This window comes from Eublepharis macularius, chromosome 17, assembly GCF_028583425.1.
Source record: "Eublepharis macularius isolate TG4126 chromosome 17, MPM_Emac_v1.0, whole genome shotgun sequence".
Classification (NCBI taxonomy): domain Eukaryota; kingdom Metazoa; phylum Chordata; class Lepidosauria; order Squamata; family Eublepharidae; genus Eublepharis; species Eublepharis macularius.
Genome location: NC_072806.1, coordinates 18567032 through 18582016, shown reverse-complemented (window position 1 = coordinate 18582016; position 14985 = coordinate 18567032). Strand labels below are relative to the sequence as shown.

Sequence of the window (14985 nt, the reverse complement as noted above, 5' to 3'; positions counted from 1 at the left end):
TTAAAGACCAGCTTGATTTCCAAGGTATGATCTTTCAAGAAAATGGCTGTTTCGGAGGGTGGACTCTATGGCATTAGAACCTGCTGAGCTCCAGCCCCTCCTCAAACTCTATCCTTCCCTGTCTCCACCCCCCAAATCTCCAGGCATTTCCCAGTGTGCAGCTGGCAATCCTAGTTTACATCAAGATTCCAAAATACAACACACTCCATCCAATCAGGCTGATGAATTTAAGTCCACTTCTGGATGCTGAATCAAAATATCCCAAAGTGGATCAACATCTTTTAAACTGATACCTTTCTGTAAAGCAGTTAGTTTCACCATCAAAGATGTTTCCTTAAATTTTTTCAGCCAGAGACAAAGCTTGGGAAAGGCATCTGATTTCCAGAATGTCAGATCTTGCCAGATAAGTCCCCCAAGCACTTCACTTCAGACACTCGTGTGTAAAAGTTAAAGTTGCTTTATTAGAGATATATCAGTATCAAGGTACTCAGACAGGGTCATTGGCTGAAGTGATGAAAGGTGGACGAGCAGTGTTAATGATAGGGGAACATTCCCACCCCTGGGAATGGGAGACCATTAGGGTTTTGGCGTGAAGGGTCCAGGCTTGGGTTGGGGGGAGAAGGGAACAGGAAGGGTTGAGTTCATCACAGTTCTCAGGGAGGACTGGCTTCAGCCAGCTCTCCAAGGCCATGTTCTCAAGCTGGCTGGGAAAACAAAAGCAAAACACTTGCAAGATAAGCAACTAATAGCCAAGTAGCAATTAGGATCCCTCTACACATTCTCAGAGAATCAGGACATTATGCATAGACCCAATCATGGCAGATATACAGGGCTGTATCTAGGGTTGCCAGCCTCCATGTAGTGGCTGGAGATCTCCTGGAATTACAACTGTTCTCCAGGCCACAGAGATCAGTTCCCGTGGAGAAAATGGCTACTTTGGGGGGTGGAGTCTATGGAATTATGCCATGTCAAGGTCCTTTCCCTCCCCAAACCCTACTTTCTCCAGGTTTCACCCCCCAGATCTCCAGGAATTTCCTAAGTTGGAGCTGGCAACCCTAGGTGTATCTGACACAGACTCTTGCAAAAACAATATGGGCAATAGTGATCCAGGTCGGTCCTGGCACCGACCTGGTGGAACTCTCTGTCTGAGGAAACCAGGGCCCGGCGGGATTTATTATCTTTCCGCCGGGCATATGGTGGAGGCTAGGTTGGGCCCCCACACTGGCCACACTAAAGATCTGTCCACCACCCTACATATGAGCCAGGGCTTGAAAAGCAGTATTTTATCATCGCCATCTGAAGAGAAGCTGTATTGTATAAAGTTGTTTTAATGTTATTTGTATACTTTTATCTGTTTTTAACTGTATTTATGTAAACTGAAATGTTGTACTCCGCCCTGAGCCCGCCTAGTGGGGAGGGCAGACTGAAAATCTAATATAATAAATAAATAATAAATAAGATTAAGACTTCCTGTTTGGGATCCATGGAGGTCTAACGCAGCTCCACTTGCGGAGCTGACCGGACTGCCGTTTTAACCGGCCGGCGGGGTGAAAATAGCCCGCGGCCGACTGCTCTCAGGCGGGGAGCAGGCAAAGAACGCTCAAGACCCTAGGGTGAGCTAGATCTCAGACGAGGGGGGGCTCTACACAATGGGTCCCCTCCCGATCCTTGAGGTCCCACCTTGCGACGGGTCGGCTATAATCTCTGCGGCAGTTTTGGGGCCAATTCGGCTGGCATAAGACCTACATACCCAAGCTTCGATTGGGGGAAGAAGCTGAGAGGTGAACTTAAAATCGAAACAGCGATTACAACCCGAGAAAAGTGAAGAGAAGGTAAAGATCATTATCTTCTGAGACGGGACAGATTGATAAAAACAGAGAGGAAAAAAAGTAGATTTTTAAACTGCAACAGACTAGTGAAAAGGAGGGGAAGACTCGGCAGGAATTGAATTTAAAAAGAGACTAAGTTTAAAGAAGTTATTAAAGAAATGGGACTATTGTTTTGAATACCTGTGGCTTTGGAGCTGTGAGAAAAAGACACCATCGCGAGATCTGCTGTGGGAAGACGGGAGACAGGAAGTGCGTAATAACAATAGAGTGGCTGGAGAGAAGCGGCCCTTGCTGGAGGGCAGGAAGTAGGGAATCGCCATTTTTGAAAGGGGAAGGGTCGCGGCTTCAGCGGAAGAGGAAGTAGGCCATCTTGGATTACAAAATCATAGAGAAACCATAGAGAAAAGACGCCCGACATTTTGGACTCTTTAAAATTTAATTTCTATAAGAAGACCGGGACATTTAAAATAGAAAAACGTTAAATTTTACGCCACGGAGTTAAGGAAGAGAGCGGATTCGTGGGAGCGAGCTAAAGCAAGCCCCACGATGTCAAAAAAAGAGTGGCAATCGGCAATAGAAAACCTGGATAAAAACCTGGACAAAAAACTTTTAGATATGATTAAAGAACTTAAGGACACGAAATTGGAGCTGATAAAAGAGGTTAAAGAGGTTACACAGACAGTAAAATCGGAGCTGTCAGAAGTGAAAAAAGGTATGGAAACAATACGAAGTGAATTACAAGGAACGCAGCAGAGAGTTAAAACAGTAGAAGACGCGATGGAGAATTTAGCAGACACGCAACAAACAGAGATGAGATTGGTGAAGGGGAGAATGTCAGTTGCAGAAACTAAACATATGGAGAAGCAGCTACGTTTTCGTGGCTTGCCAGAAGTGGAAGGAAAGTCAGCGCAAGAACAGATGACTGAGGTGTTGGCTGAGTACCTGGGGAAGGAGGAGGAGGAAGTTGTGGCTATCCTAGATGTGGCATACCGTGTGAATTCGAGAATAGCAACCCAGAGGAAACTACCAAGAGATGTGATTGTGCAGTTTACAACACGAAATATGAAAGAGAGGATTGTGACAAAACAGTTTCAAGATCCATTGGAGACTGATGGCAAGACGATTATTATAATGAAGGAACTGCCCAGATCAGTGTTACTGGACCGGAAAAAATATAAAGTGCTAATTCAGATTTTGAAGGACATGAAAATCAGGTACAGATGGGAGTTACCGGAAGGAGTGTCCTTTGAGTTTGGAGGGGCCAAAAAACGCATCAGACCTGAGCGAGAGATGGAGCGATTTATTAAGGACAATGAAAAAGACTTACCAACAAGATCATGAGTATGGAGTGTAAAGTATTATCTTGGAATGTAAATGGACTAAACTCACCGAATAAGAGGAAAAATACTTTTCACTGGCTACTAAAACAAAAATGTGACATTGTTTGTTTGCAAGAGACCCATATCAGAAAGCAGGATGTAAAATATTTAAAATCTGGAAAACTGGGCAAAGAATTTGTAGCGGCCTCCAACAAGAAAAAAAGAGGAGTGGTGTTGTACATAAAAGAGGAGCTACAGCCAAAATTTGTTATGAGAGATGTGGAAGCTAGATTTGTAGCAGTGGAATGTATTTGGAATTTAAAGAGAGTGTTGGTAGTCGGACTTTATGCACCTAACGGTGCAAAAGAAAGCTTCTTTGAGGATTTAAGGAAGCATTTAGACGATCTTGCATATGACCAGATAATTCTTGCTGGAGACTTCAATGGAGTGACAGACTTGGAACTAGACAAAAAGACTACAACGGCACAAAAGAAAAGAGGACTATTACCAAAGCTTTTTTTTGAGTTGATTCAACAAGAGACTCTTGAAGATGTATGGAGGAGAGAATATCCTAAAAGCAGACAGTTTACTTTTTATTCTGCAAGGCATTCTACATTATCGAGAATTGATATGATCTGGGCCTCAAAAGACTTAGCATTATGGACTAAGGAGGTAGAAATAATGCCTATGGTAGGCTCAGATCACAACCCAATTATGTGGAAATTTGGAAAAAAGAGAAAAAGGAAAGCATGGAGAATAAATGAGGACTTGTTACAGGAAAGAGAGAATATGGAAATACTGAGAAGAGAGACAAAGTTTTTTATACAATACAACGTGAATAAAGAAGTACCAACCAATAAAGTTTGGGATGCTTACAAGGCGGTTGTAAGGGGCATACTAATGGACTTAAATGGTAGAGCGAAGAAAGAGGAGAAAAGACAAGAGATTGAGGAGAAAATAAAAGCCAAAGAAATACAGCTAAAAAAGAGACCAGGGAAAAAGAAGGTATACCAGGAAATTAAAATACTTCAAGAACAGCTAACAGCAATGAGCAATAAAGAATTGGAGTGGAATCTCAAAAGACTGAATCAAAAAGCGTTTGAGGGTGCTAATAAACCTGGGAAGTACCTGGCATGGCAATTGAAGAAGAAAAGGGAAAAGAAGATAATAAATAAAATTTGCGAAGATAACAAAACGTATAATTCGGACTCTGTAAAGGGAGGTATACGAATAGAGAATTCGGAACTAGAGCAGACCCTTCTTAAAGAAGATAAGAAAAGAATATCCAAGGTATACCAAGTACTGTTGAAGTGGTATACCGAGGATGAGATAGTTAAAACACAAATGGTGAAATGGGCTATAAACTTTAATAAAGAAATAACAATGGAGGCATGGGAATACTTGTGGAAAACTACAATGAAGACAACGACATGTATTAATATCAAAGAGAACATTTACAAAATGATCTATCGTTGGTACATGACACCAAAGAAGATTGCGCTAGGGAATTTGAATACTTCTAATAAATGCTGGAAATGTAAGAAGCATGAGGGCTCCCTCTATCATATGTGGTGGTCGTGTGAGGTAGCCAGGCAGTACTGGGGGGAAATAATAAGAGAAATGAGTGAAATTTTACAATTTCAAATTAATAAGAACCCAGAACTCCTGCTACTGAACTTGGGAATGGAGGGAATTCCAGCCCAACACAGGACGTTGATATTTTATATGACAGCAGCAGCTAGACTTTTGTATGCGCAAAAATGGAAAGTACAAGAAGTGCCAACTATTGAAGATTGGACTTACAAATTGCTGTATATGGCTGAAATGGACAAGATGACAAGAAAACTGAGAGATCTGGACTCAGGGCAGTTCAACACAGACTGGGAGAAGCTGAAACAATACCTGGAGAAGAAATGGGAGGTGGGAGGAAAACTGTGGCAGTTTGAGAACTACTGAAGTATTGAAGTAGAGGGGGGAGACTTTACCGGGGGGAGAAGAGATAAATGTGAATTAATAAGCAGTCAGATTAATAGATTGACATATATATAGATATATATAGGTTAACAAACAGAACATAGAGAAAATAATTAATTATAAGGACTAAATATAAGGAGCGATTAACTAACAATATTTTCTTTTTTTTCTGACAAGTTTTGTACCAAACTGAATGTCTGAAGATATAGATGGGTCAAATTGATTGACTACGTGAGGAGAGATATATAGAACTATTATAAAAAGATAGAATGAGTAATATATAGAGAGAATAAGTCAAATTGTTTGATATAAACGAATGTATGATCTATATGGTTTATGATATATAGAAATATCTGAAATTGAAAAATTGGGATAAATTGTTTATCTAAGATGGAAACAAAGACTTACAGTTTGGGCATATAATGTTAAAAATAGTTAAGGATGTACTGCTTAGAATAATGGAGAATATATATTTGTTTTAGATAGAGGAAGCTAATAAAAGTAAGGGAAAGGGGACAAAGGGTTGGAAAGCTGTTGGAAGTCAACAAAAAGGGGGGGGAAAGGGAGGGGGTTAGAGATGAAAAAATTGGGGAAAATTGAATGTAAATGTGGAAATAATGGATTCTAACCCAATAAAAATTTTTCAAAAAAAATAAAATAAATAATAAATAAGATTAAAAAGAACAACTTCCAGCTTTCATGCAACCATAGAGACATAGTTTACCAAAAACATTTCTGGTCTTAGAGGAACATCTAGATGAAATGCTATTTTCAGTTTCTTAGTTATTACCTCCCATCTCAATATTCCTTTGCCTGCAGATGAGACCACCACATATGACAAAAATCTGCACTGGGACATTTACACAACCAACAATAATCAAAAGAAAGATTATAAATTTTTGCTATTCTCTTAGGTAAAAGGTGCCACTGGGGTATGATTTTCATATTTTTTTAAACAAAGAGCATCAAAAAAAAGAAAGAACCGCAAGATATTATATAGTGCCATACCTCATCCAGAACTTAATAGGCTAAATTTCGTTTTGATTGAAAGTTGGGCCTTGGATTAAATTAATTCTAAGCAATATATTATAAAATTTAGAGAAAACACGATTCTTTGACAACAGTGTTAGTTTCTCAAACTCTATATAGTCCCTAAGGATTTGGCCCGTCACAATAAACCTAGAAAGGAAACTCTTTATCTGTGAATTAGAGATCTGATCAAACGCCAAAACCCTATTCTCTTCTATTAAATCCTTATAAATATTTAAATGTAACTTTCCCCACTTTTAAAAAAGATCTTAGTCAATAACTCTAGTTGGTAACTGTGATCTGTGTAAACAATGCCAATTCAATTGCAGTTTCTGATGTATCTCCCCTCTACAACCCATCTAATGATCTAAGAAAGCTTTGCCACCTCATTATACAATCGTTAATTTGGGATATTTAAGCCACTCCTTTCCATTTCTTTAGCACCCTTAACTCTTGTTTTCTTCCTCTCCCATATAAAATAATTTAACAAATGCTGCCATCTATTTCTTTTAAAAGAAACAATCTAGTTCCTTGTTGAGTCCCATATGCCTAAGTGCACAGAAAGTTATTTCACACTGCACAAAACATGAGCACATATCTAGAATAAACTATGCTGCAGATTATGGCTGCTGTGCTTTGCTGGCTGGAGGATAGCTTGTTCATAAGAGTAGAGGTTAGGGTAAACAACAATACATCAACTTAACCACACACTACCGGAAACAGACATACCATCCATCACCTTACATTAAAAATAAGGTATCAGGCAAGCCCCTTGGTATACACTGCACCAGTCTAAAAAGTTTAGGTTTTGAAAGATATTCACCACCACCATCTTTAATTGCATTCTAAAGACAATATTAAATGCTGGGAGAAAAAACCATCATTGGTGCTTCTAATATAATTGTGGCTCATCCCGACTTTCAAAATATTTAAATTGAAAATATTTAAATAAACCAATATTATCTTGGAATCAGGCAGGATCTAAATCAGTTATGCCAGGATTTGCAAGATCCACATTTGAGTTGGGGTTAAAGATTCATTAAAGAGTCACGAATGCCAATTCACTAGATAAGTAAACAAGCATCCTATTTGATTCTTTAAGCCGTTGACCGTAGATCAAAAAGCAAGAACCAGGTTTGTCCATTATATTTAGACAACAAGAACAAATATGTTGGTGACTTCAGCCTTGTAGGACTATCAGCCTGCACCCCCTTTGCCCTCTCTGCACCCATCTGGTTGTGTATTTGTGCACAGAAGATACCACCATAGACATGGGAGTAGGGCTAGACAGACTTGTGTTTCTTCTGGCTTTGTGAGACTATACAACCACCGCTTGAAGGACAACATACACATGGATCCCTGGTCTGCTCAGAAAGGCCGTTTTCCATCTCCTTCCCCTAGAAGAACTCTTTTAACAATATTCACTAGATGGTGCTCTTAGACAGCAGCTTCCAGATGCCAGCATTCTTCCTGCTGTTCAGCGTCCGCTGCTGAGGTCTCTGAATCACTGACATAAGAATCCACCTCTGCCTTCATCTTTCAGTGACTTGTGGGTTTTGTAGTCAGAGGTTAGATGTGCACTGTGCGACAGCATCACCCAGTAAGTGGCAGACAGGACATGGCTCAGGGATATGCATATTTTGCAAGCCAAAGGTCCCCCAGTTCAATCCCCGCATCTCCAGCTAAAAGGATCAGGTAGCAGGTGAAGTGAAAGACTCAGAATTTGAGATTTAGGAGAGCTGCTGTCTATCAGAGGAGAAGATTGACCTTGATAGACCAATGTCTCGACTCCAGATAAGGCAGTTTCATGTGTGTTCAAGCAGTGAGTGAGAAAAGAGGCACCTCTCTATCCCCAATCCTTCCCTCCCACCCCACTTCTGCTCTTGCTATCCACCAAATACAGATCTAAAGTTCTTCACGCAGGAGCTGGACTCTGCATCCCCATGTGCAGTGAGGACAATTAGCAAAAAAGAAGTTGAGTACAAAAGCCTTCTTAAGTATCAGGAGATGTAATGCACAAACCTCTGAATATTTGCAGTTGCCATTTTGTGGGAACAGGGTGGTGTGCATGTTTTCCAGCTTCAGGAACACAAACCCAGATTATTTAGAGTATACATTTTCATATATCAAAGCTGAAAAATAACACGTTGCCTTATTCATATAAAATGGTGAATGAGCATATTAAGAAGATCGTGTGCTTTGGGCTGACTGGATGTGCAAGGCAAGAGCACCAATCACATAACAAATATACAAATAAAACGGACTAACTAGAGAGTGCTGGGATCACAAGATAAACATTGTGCAAACTTTTGCAAAGGCTCAAACTTTTGCAGCTCTAAACAAAATTTAAGGGGTCTTTAACCTTTCGTACACCCCTTCTCAGGAACCTTCATGCACAGATGTTACTTTTAGAATTTCTGTACTCTCCTACAGTATTGTCTCAGTCTTTCTCCTTTTCTTGTTGTTTTGATTACACAACAGCCTTGGAATTTTATAAAAAATATTTTTTATTTTACTTCATTTATACCTCTCTCCCTCTAATGGGGACCCAAAGGCTCATAGCATTCTCATGTCATTTTTTCCTAACAACAAACCTGTGAGGTAGGTTAGGCTGAGAGTGTGTGACTGGCCCGAGGTCACCCAACAAGTTTCCATGACAGAGTGAGGAATCGAACCTGGGTCTCTCAGATCCTAATCCGTCACTCTAGCAGCCACCACAACACACTGACTCGCAATAAGTAAAAAATAAAAATAAATAAAGAGATGCTGCCTTCCCTTTCCTGGGTTCAAGGCTAGTTCATGGAACAGCTTGTAGGCCTCAGAGAAGTCTCTCCCAAGGCCTGGGGCCTTGCTATAAATTTTCCAGCTGGGCCTACATTTCCCAGATAGCCTCCCGTTTAGGGTTGCCAACTTTGGCTTGGGAAATTCCGTGAGATTTGGGGGTGGAGTGTGGGGAGAGACCATAGTGGGATGTGGAATGCCATAGTATCCACCCTCCGAAGCAGGCACTTTGTACAGGGGAACTGTACTGTACTGTACTGTACTGTAGGTCAGTTGTAATCAGGCTTGCCAGGTCCATGTTGGGAAATTCCTGGAGATTTGGGGGTTGGAACCTGTGAGGGAATGGACAGCAGCCGGGCACAATGCCATATAATCCACCTTCCAAGTCAGCCATTTTCTCCAAGGGAACTGACCCACCACCACCTAGAGATGAGCGACAACTCCAGGATATCTCCAGCCGCCACCTGGAGACTGGCAACCCTAGTTGTAATTCTGGAAGATCCTAGGGTTGCCAGCTCCAAGTGAGAAATTTCTGGAGATTTGGAGAGTGGAGCTTAGATAGGGATGTTTTTGGTGGGGGGACCTCAGCAGGGTCTAATGCCCTAGAGTCCAACCTCCAAAGCTGTCATTTTCTCCAGGAGAACTCATCTCTGCTCTCTGGAGCTTTGTTATATTTCTGGGAGAGCTCCAACCACCACCTGGAGGTTGGCAGCACAACCACCAGGCCCCATTTGGAAGTTGGCAGACCTACCTCCCAGCTGCTTTGAATTGTGTTTCCCGCACTGCATTGCCATCATTTGAAGGAGAGGGTTTGATGTGCTTGTTAAACTGTGGAATTGAAATACTTTGAATAGGACCAGCGTCAGTACCTGCTTTTTGTGGGAATTTAGCAAGTGTTTTCATTTCAGTCATGAAAGAGTTAAACTGATTGTGTTACCTACTTAATTAGTAAACATACTTTGAATGTAACCATTAGAGTTTCGAATAAGATTCCCACCATAGAAAGGGGAGTCACTAAGCATAATGAAGTAGGATTAGGATTTTCTATTGGGCAGTTTGTTTATTGGGGGCAATTAATTGATGTTATGTACCGAAGTTTTATTGCTCTTTGTTCACTTCCACTTCTTCACTTCTTGTCTCTAGTCTACTCTTGAGTTACCTTTCTAGCAAGATGTAGTCAGCTTAGCAATTTATTATTTTCTCCAAACGTAACCCTAATTTTTATCCTTTAGTAATTTTTCAGAGCTGCACTGGAGTGTGCGTGTGAATCTATTCTCATTATTTCCAATGCGCAATCTTTGCACAATCTGCTATATTTTCCTACACTTTTGCCATGTCTTGCCATCTTTGAGAAAGAATCGAAACGGCTTCTTGCTTAGGAACCGATCCATCCGTCAGATGGCTTTTTGTTGATTGGACCCCTCCTCCTTGCTGCTACACCACGTAGACCTGCCAATGGATTACTCATGGACGTACATGCTCTCGTGTAAGAGCTCCACGATGATATGAACAGTTTTCTTGCTTAAGCACCTAGCACTTTCAGTGTATGTTTGTTGTACATGTACCAGCTATTAATGATTTTTGAATTGTATGGTCATAGGCCTAAGCACTTAGCACTTTATACGAGTTTCTACAGTCCATGTTAATGAATTGTAGGGTTGCTGGTCCCCTGGTGGGGGCACGGGATCCCCTGCTCCCATCCCCTCCCCCTGCCACCACTCACCTGGCTGGTAGGGGAAAAGGCATGGAAATGGGCCTCCTGGGGAGCACTCTCGGTGCAGCATGATGACATCACTTCCAGCAGTGATGCCATCACGCAGGCCCTGGGAGTGCTGCTGGGTTTCGTACTGGGCCAATTCACCCAAACTGGAGCACGTGTTCACTTTGTGTGTGCATAAGGACACCCCACAGGTAACTGTTGGGTTCCCCCCTCTCATCAGGAGGGTAAGGGAACTTGGCATCCCTAAGCAGTGACAATTCCAAGAGAACTCCATCTCCCACCTGGAGGCTGGCGTTGGGACCTGACCCTCACTTTCCATGGCACTCTGCCACTTCACAGCCGTTTGAAGATCTCCTGCTTCTTCCAGCAACTTTAGCCCTCTCTATCTTACTACTCCTGTCCTGATATCTGGAACGCCCTAGCAGAATATTCAGAGCAGAACCACAAGTGACAAAAGGCACAGGTTGGACACTTGTCAGCTTCCCTCAAGTTTTGATGGGAAATGTAGGCATCCTGGTCTTGCAGCTTGGCTCTCTGACTGCTGTCCAATGGACTTTTCAACTGTCACTTGTCCAACATTCCGCCAAGCTGCCTACATTTCCCGCCAAAACTTGAGGGAAGCTGACAAGTGTCCAACCTGTGCCTTTTGTCACTTCTGGCTCTGCTCTCACTTCTCTCTTCAGTCAATCCCTCCTCAAATCCCTCTCTTTGTTCAAAATCTCAGAACTTTGGCATCTGGGGCAATTGCTCAGCGCCCTTCCCCAACTGAAGGTAAGCCTGAGTGTGTGTAACTGAACGCAGGTTTGTCTCCTTATCATCACCTCCATCTCCATCGGTTGCTCAAAAGGGGGAGGGCAAAACACCCTTCAGTGGGCCAGAAGCAGCCATTCTGCAATGCAGTGTCAGGTGCAGAGTTTTGGAGGGGACAACACATCAAAATGAAGAAACCAATATAATAAAAAATAGATATTTATTGTGGGAAATTGTTTTCTGGTTTATTCCATTTCACACAACATATAGACACATATAAATACACACATAACATTTAAAAAGGCCGCTCACTTAAATATAATAATTAATAGGAATGATAGTCTCAGCTTGGGCAAAACAACTTAAATAAATATCACAAATCCCTGAGTCGGTCAATATGTAACAACAGCCTCCCCCACTGGAAAAATGGCAGTGCAGACTTCTAGGTAATACTTTTGCTTGACTTGACGGGAAATTTTATGGACACACAACACCCTTCAGCCTTTGACCCCACTGGAAGTGGCTCCATCCCAGCTCCACTCAGTTCATTTCCAAGTATGTCATGTAGTCTTGGACCCATTTCTCCGTGGGGTTGGCACAGATCTCCCGGTTTTTCAGTGTAACAAACCTGGAAAGAATCATAGAAAGGCAAGATTATCTTCTCATTCCCTTCTGATACCAGTTGCACCTCAGGCCATTTGAGATTCCGTGCCTGAGAGAATTTCCAGCATCCTGCCTGTTCTCTGAGATCTCCATATCCCTCCCTTCCTCTTGCATTAAGCATGAAAGAAATGTACAATGCCAAGCATTGTCCATTCCATTCACCAATCTACCTGAACATTTAGTCCATCTCTGAACCTCTGCAAATCATGCATCCCGAATACTGACACACAAACCGTGTGAAACCCCAGCTACAGTTCTACTTCCAGCATTCTGCAGAATAGTAATATGTCTGCAGTGTCAAGAGATTCTTATATGGAAGTAGCCAAAGTTAATGGAAAACATCCATTCATTTTTCATACACACACATGTAAACTTTTCCAACTCTACTAAAACTGATCAACACATCAAAAGAATGTTGGAAAGAATTTTTCAAAGGACAAACAAATGGGTTCCGTCCCTCATCTGTCAAGACTCAGAGCTCTTGTGCAGATGCAAGATGTGCTGCACACCTGCCTCTCCCTTCTCCGTTGCTTAAAACAGTATGATAGTTTTACTTACACCACAGCTGGTTGAGAACACCTGCTGCTGGTTTCGTAGTATTTTGCCACCAAGTGGCGTGGGATTTTCTTTGCCGTATAGCTAAAGCAGCAGGAAGTTGGGGGATCAGCGCTCACTGGAAGAGATGAGAAAACAAAATTAGCAAAGAAACTACTGCAGAAACAATCCTGGGATACTAAAATGAAAGTCCATCAGAAAATTCCTGCCTTTGGATCCATTAGCCGATCTGGAGGCAAGGCAGTGGCTCCATGGCAGAGTCCTTACGTTGCATTCAGAAAGTCCCGATTTCAAGCACTGGTGTCTCTGTTTAAAGGATCCCAGGTTGCAGACCCTGGGGAAGACCCTGCTTTCTCCAGCAGATGATACTAAGCTAGGTGGACCAATGGTCCAACCCTGGCAACATCATACATAATTATTTAGTGATGCTGAGAAGGTTTGTTCTGCACATGCTTACAAAGGCACATAGTCTGTGGTTGATGTTATCTTTGCTTGTTTTGGCTGCCACTGAAAACAGGGTCAGGGGCTAATCCCCAGAGCCCCCTGGCATGCCCAAGGGATCCAAGAGCATCACCAGCCCATGAAAAATAGAATAAAGTAGAGCTGGGAGGGGGGAGCATTGACCTAACTCCACCCTGAGAGAAGCTCATCCAAGGATGGAGACAGGCAACGGTTTCTTTGTCGAGAAGCATGCCCCTATTTGTTCTGCTGGACCTCTCAGCACTTTTGAAGCCACTGAGCATGGCATGTTACCGTTGGTTGCAGTTGATCTACAAATAAGGAGATTCCAGACTATTATCTTTGGGTGAATTCCAATAGAAAAGATTTCGGTGATAAATCTAGCAGCCCCTATCTAGTAGCTTGGCCATTTCTCCCCACTTCCTTTCTTTGGCAAATCTTCAACTTCATGCGATATTTTTAAATCCAGGCCACAATTCTCCCGTAACTTTTGCAACATGAGACCCACTGAAATGAAAGCCTCTGATGAAGAGAGCTTCTCGAAAGCTTATGTGACAATAAAGTTGGTCAGTCTTCAAGGTGCTACTGGACTATTTCCTGTTTTGCTACTACAGACTAACACGGCTGACTCCTCTGGATGAAATGAATAGGCGCTGCTCTCATGCATCTCCTGCTTGTTTCAACAGGGCTTGTGCAGGAGAACTTCTCAGCTGATTGTGAGCTGTGTGAATTAGTGAGAGGGTAGGGGTATGACTTGGGCTAGGCTCTTCCTCTGGTCAAAATACATCTTGGGCTAGGAGGAAAAGGGTCTCCCCACCACCACCCAAATCTCACGCCAACAGAAAAGGAAAGCAACTGACCTGGAGCTGAGAGGGTCTGGGAGCACAGGGCAACGAGAAGCAAGAGAGCCATTGCACAGGCGCTTGCGTAGACCTTCATGTTCCTGGTGGGTGGAGTGGAGTGTCGGGAGCTAGACAGGCCCAAGGGTCTCTTGGAGGCTGTTCTGATGTCTGGTAGCAACTCCAAGCATCCTCCCCTCTTTTATAATGAACCAGAGCTAGAAAGAATGAGCAAAGGAAACAACGGAATTTCCAGCTGATGTCACCCTGAAGCGATGCAGAAAAAAAATAATTCATCACCTGCTATAGCAGAGGAAGTCTATGAATCATCTTGTTACAGAGGAGCCCTCAAAGCCTAAACTGCAAGTTTCTTTGCATTTTACCAGAAGTCAGACAAGGGGGGGGGGAGAGTAGATTAGCTCACGAGGAGGGGGAGATGGTTGTCCCCCCCTCTCCAATCTCCCCCCAGCAAACAATACTTTGCTGTGTTACCAAAAAAGAAAGTGGAGAACACTTATTTGCGCAATCTAGGAAACTGGCCAAATGCAGAGAGAATTGTTGTTTCCGATTCATTTTTCATTTAGAACAGCGAAGCTAAAAGTAGATGGGGGGGGGATTTTTGTGGCACAGGCATGAGACGGAGGGATGTTGTCATTGAAAAAACAATAAGTTTATTTAAATTGTGTGTGTTTGTGTGAGAGAGAAATGTTTAAAATAAATACATCAAGGGAGCACAGAGATGTTGCCAAGATTATAGATAAGTTCCAAATTATTCAAAAGGGTGAAATCCAAAACAGGCAGCAAAAAGCTCCTAAAGGATCTCTTCAGATCAGGTGAATGGGCAACAGAAGGAATGATGAGGTGTAAGGCAAAAAAGAGGAAAGCTATGCACATTTGGGACAAAAAAATTGACTCTTCACAAATGGGATCTGAACTGTCTTGGAAAGAGGTCTTGGGATTGCAGTGGAAATCTCAGTGAAAATGTAGAGTGAAAAGGGCACATTTCACATTAGGTATTATCAGGGCTTTTTTTTCTGGGAAAAGAGGTGGTGGAACTCAGGGCCAAT

The 14985-nt window shown here is 42.3% G+C and overlaps 1 protein-coding gene across 1 annotated transcript; it reads right to left on the bottom strand.

Moving 5' to 3' along the window:
- Positions 1-11645: 11645 nt before the first annotated feature.
- LOC129344699 (C-C motif chemokine 4-like) lies at positions 11646-14085 on the bottom strand. The gene is made up of 3 exons (XM_055001537.1): positions 13940-14085; positions 12624-12738; positions 11646-12030 (listed from the first exon to the last, which is right to left on the bottom strand). Exons 1-3 carry the CDS (start codon positions 14016-14018, stop codon positions 11943-11945), a joined length of 282 nt encoding a protein of 93 aa, XP_054857512.1. The 5' UTR covers positions 14019-14085; the 3' UTR covers positions 11646-11942.
- Between the last annotated feature and the right edge of the window lie 900 nt (positions 14086-14985).

What these genes read in the sequence shown, in the direction of transcription:
- LOC129344699 (XM_055001537.1), bottom strand. Translation starts at nt 14,018, where the DNA reads ATGAAGGTCTACGCAAGCGCCTGTGCAATGGCTCTCTTGCTTCTCGTT. An exon ending in CCAGACCCTCTCAGCTCCAG is followed by an intron (nt 12,739 to 13,939) that starts GTCAGTTGCTTT and finishes CATCTCTTCCAG; the next exon opens with TGAGCGCTGATCCCCCAACT. An exon ending in TGTTCTCAACCAGCTGTGGT is followed by an intron (nt 12,031 to 12,623) that starts GTAAGTAAAACT and finishes GATTCTTTCCAG; the next exon opens with GTTTGTTACACTGAAAAACC.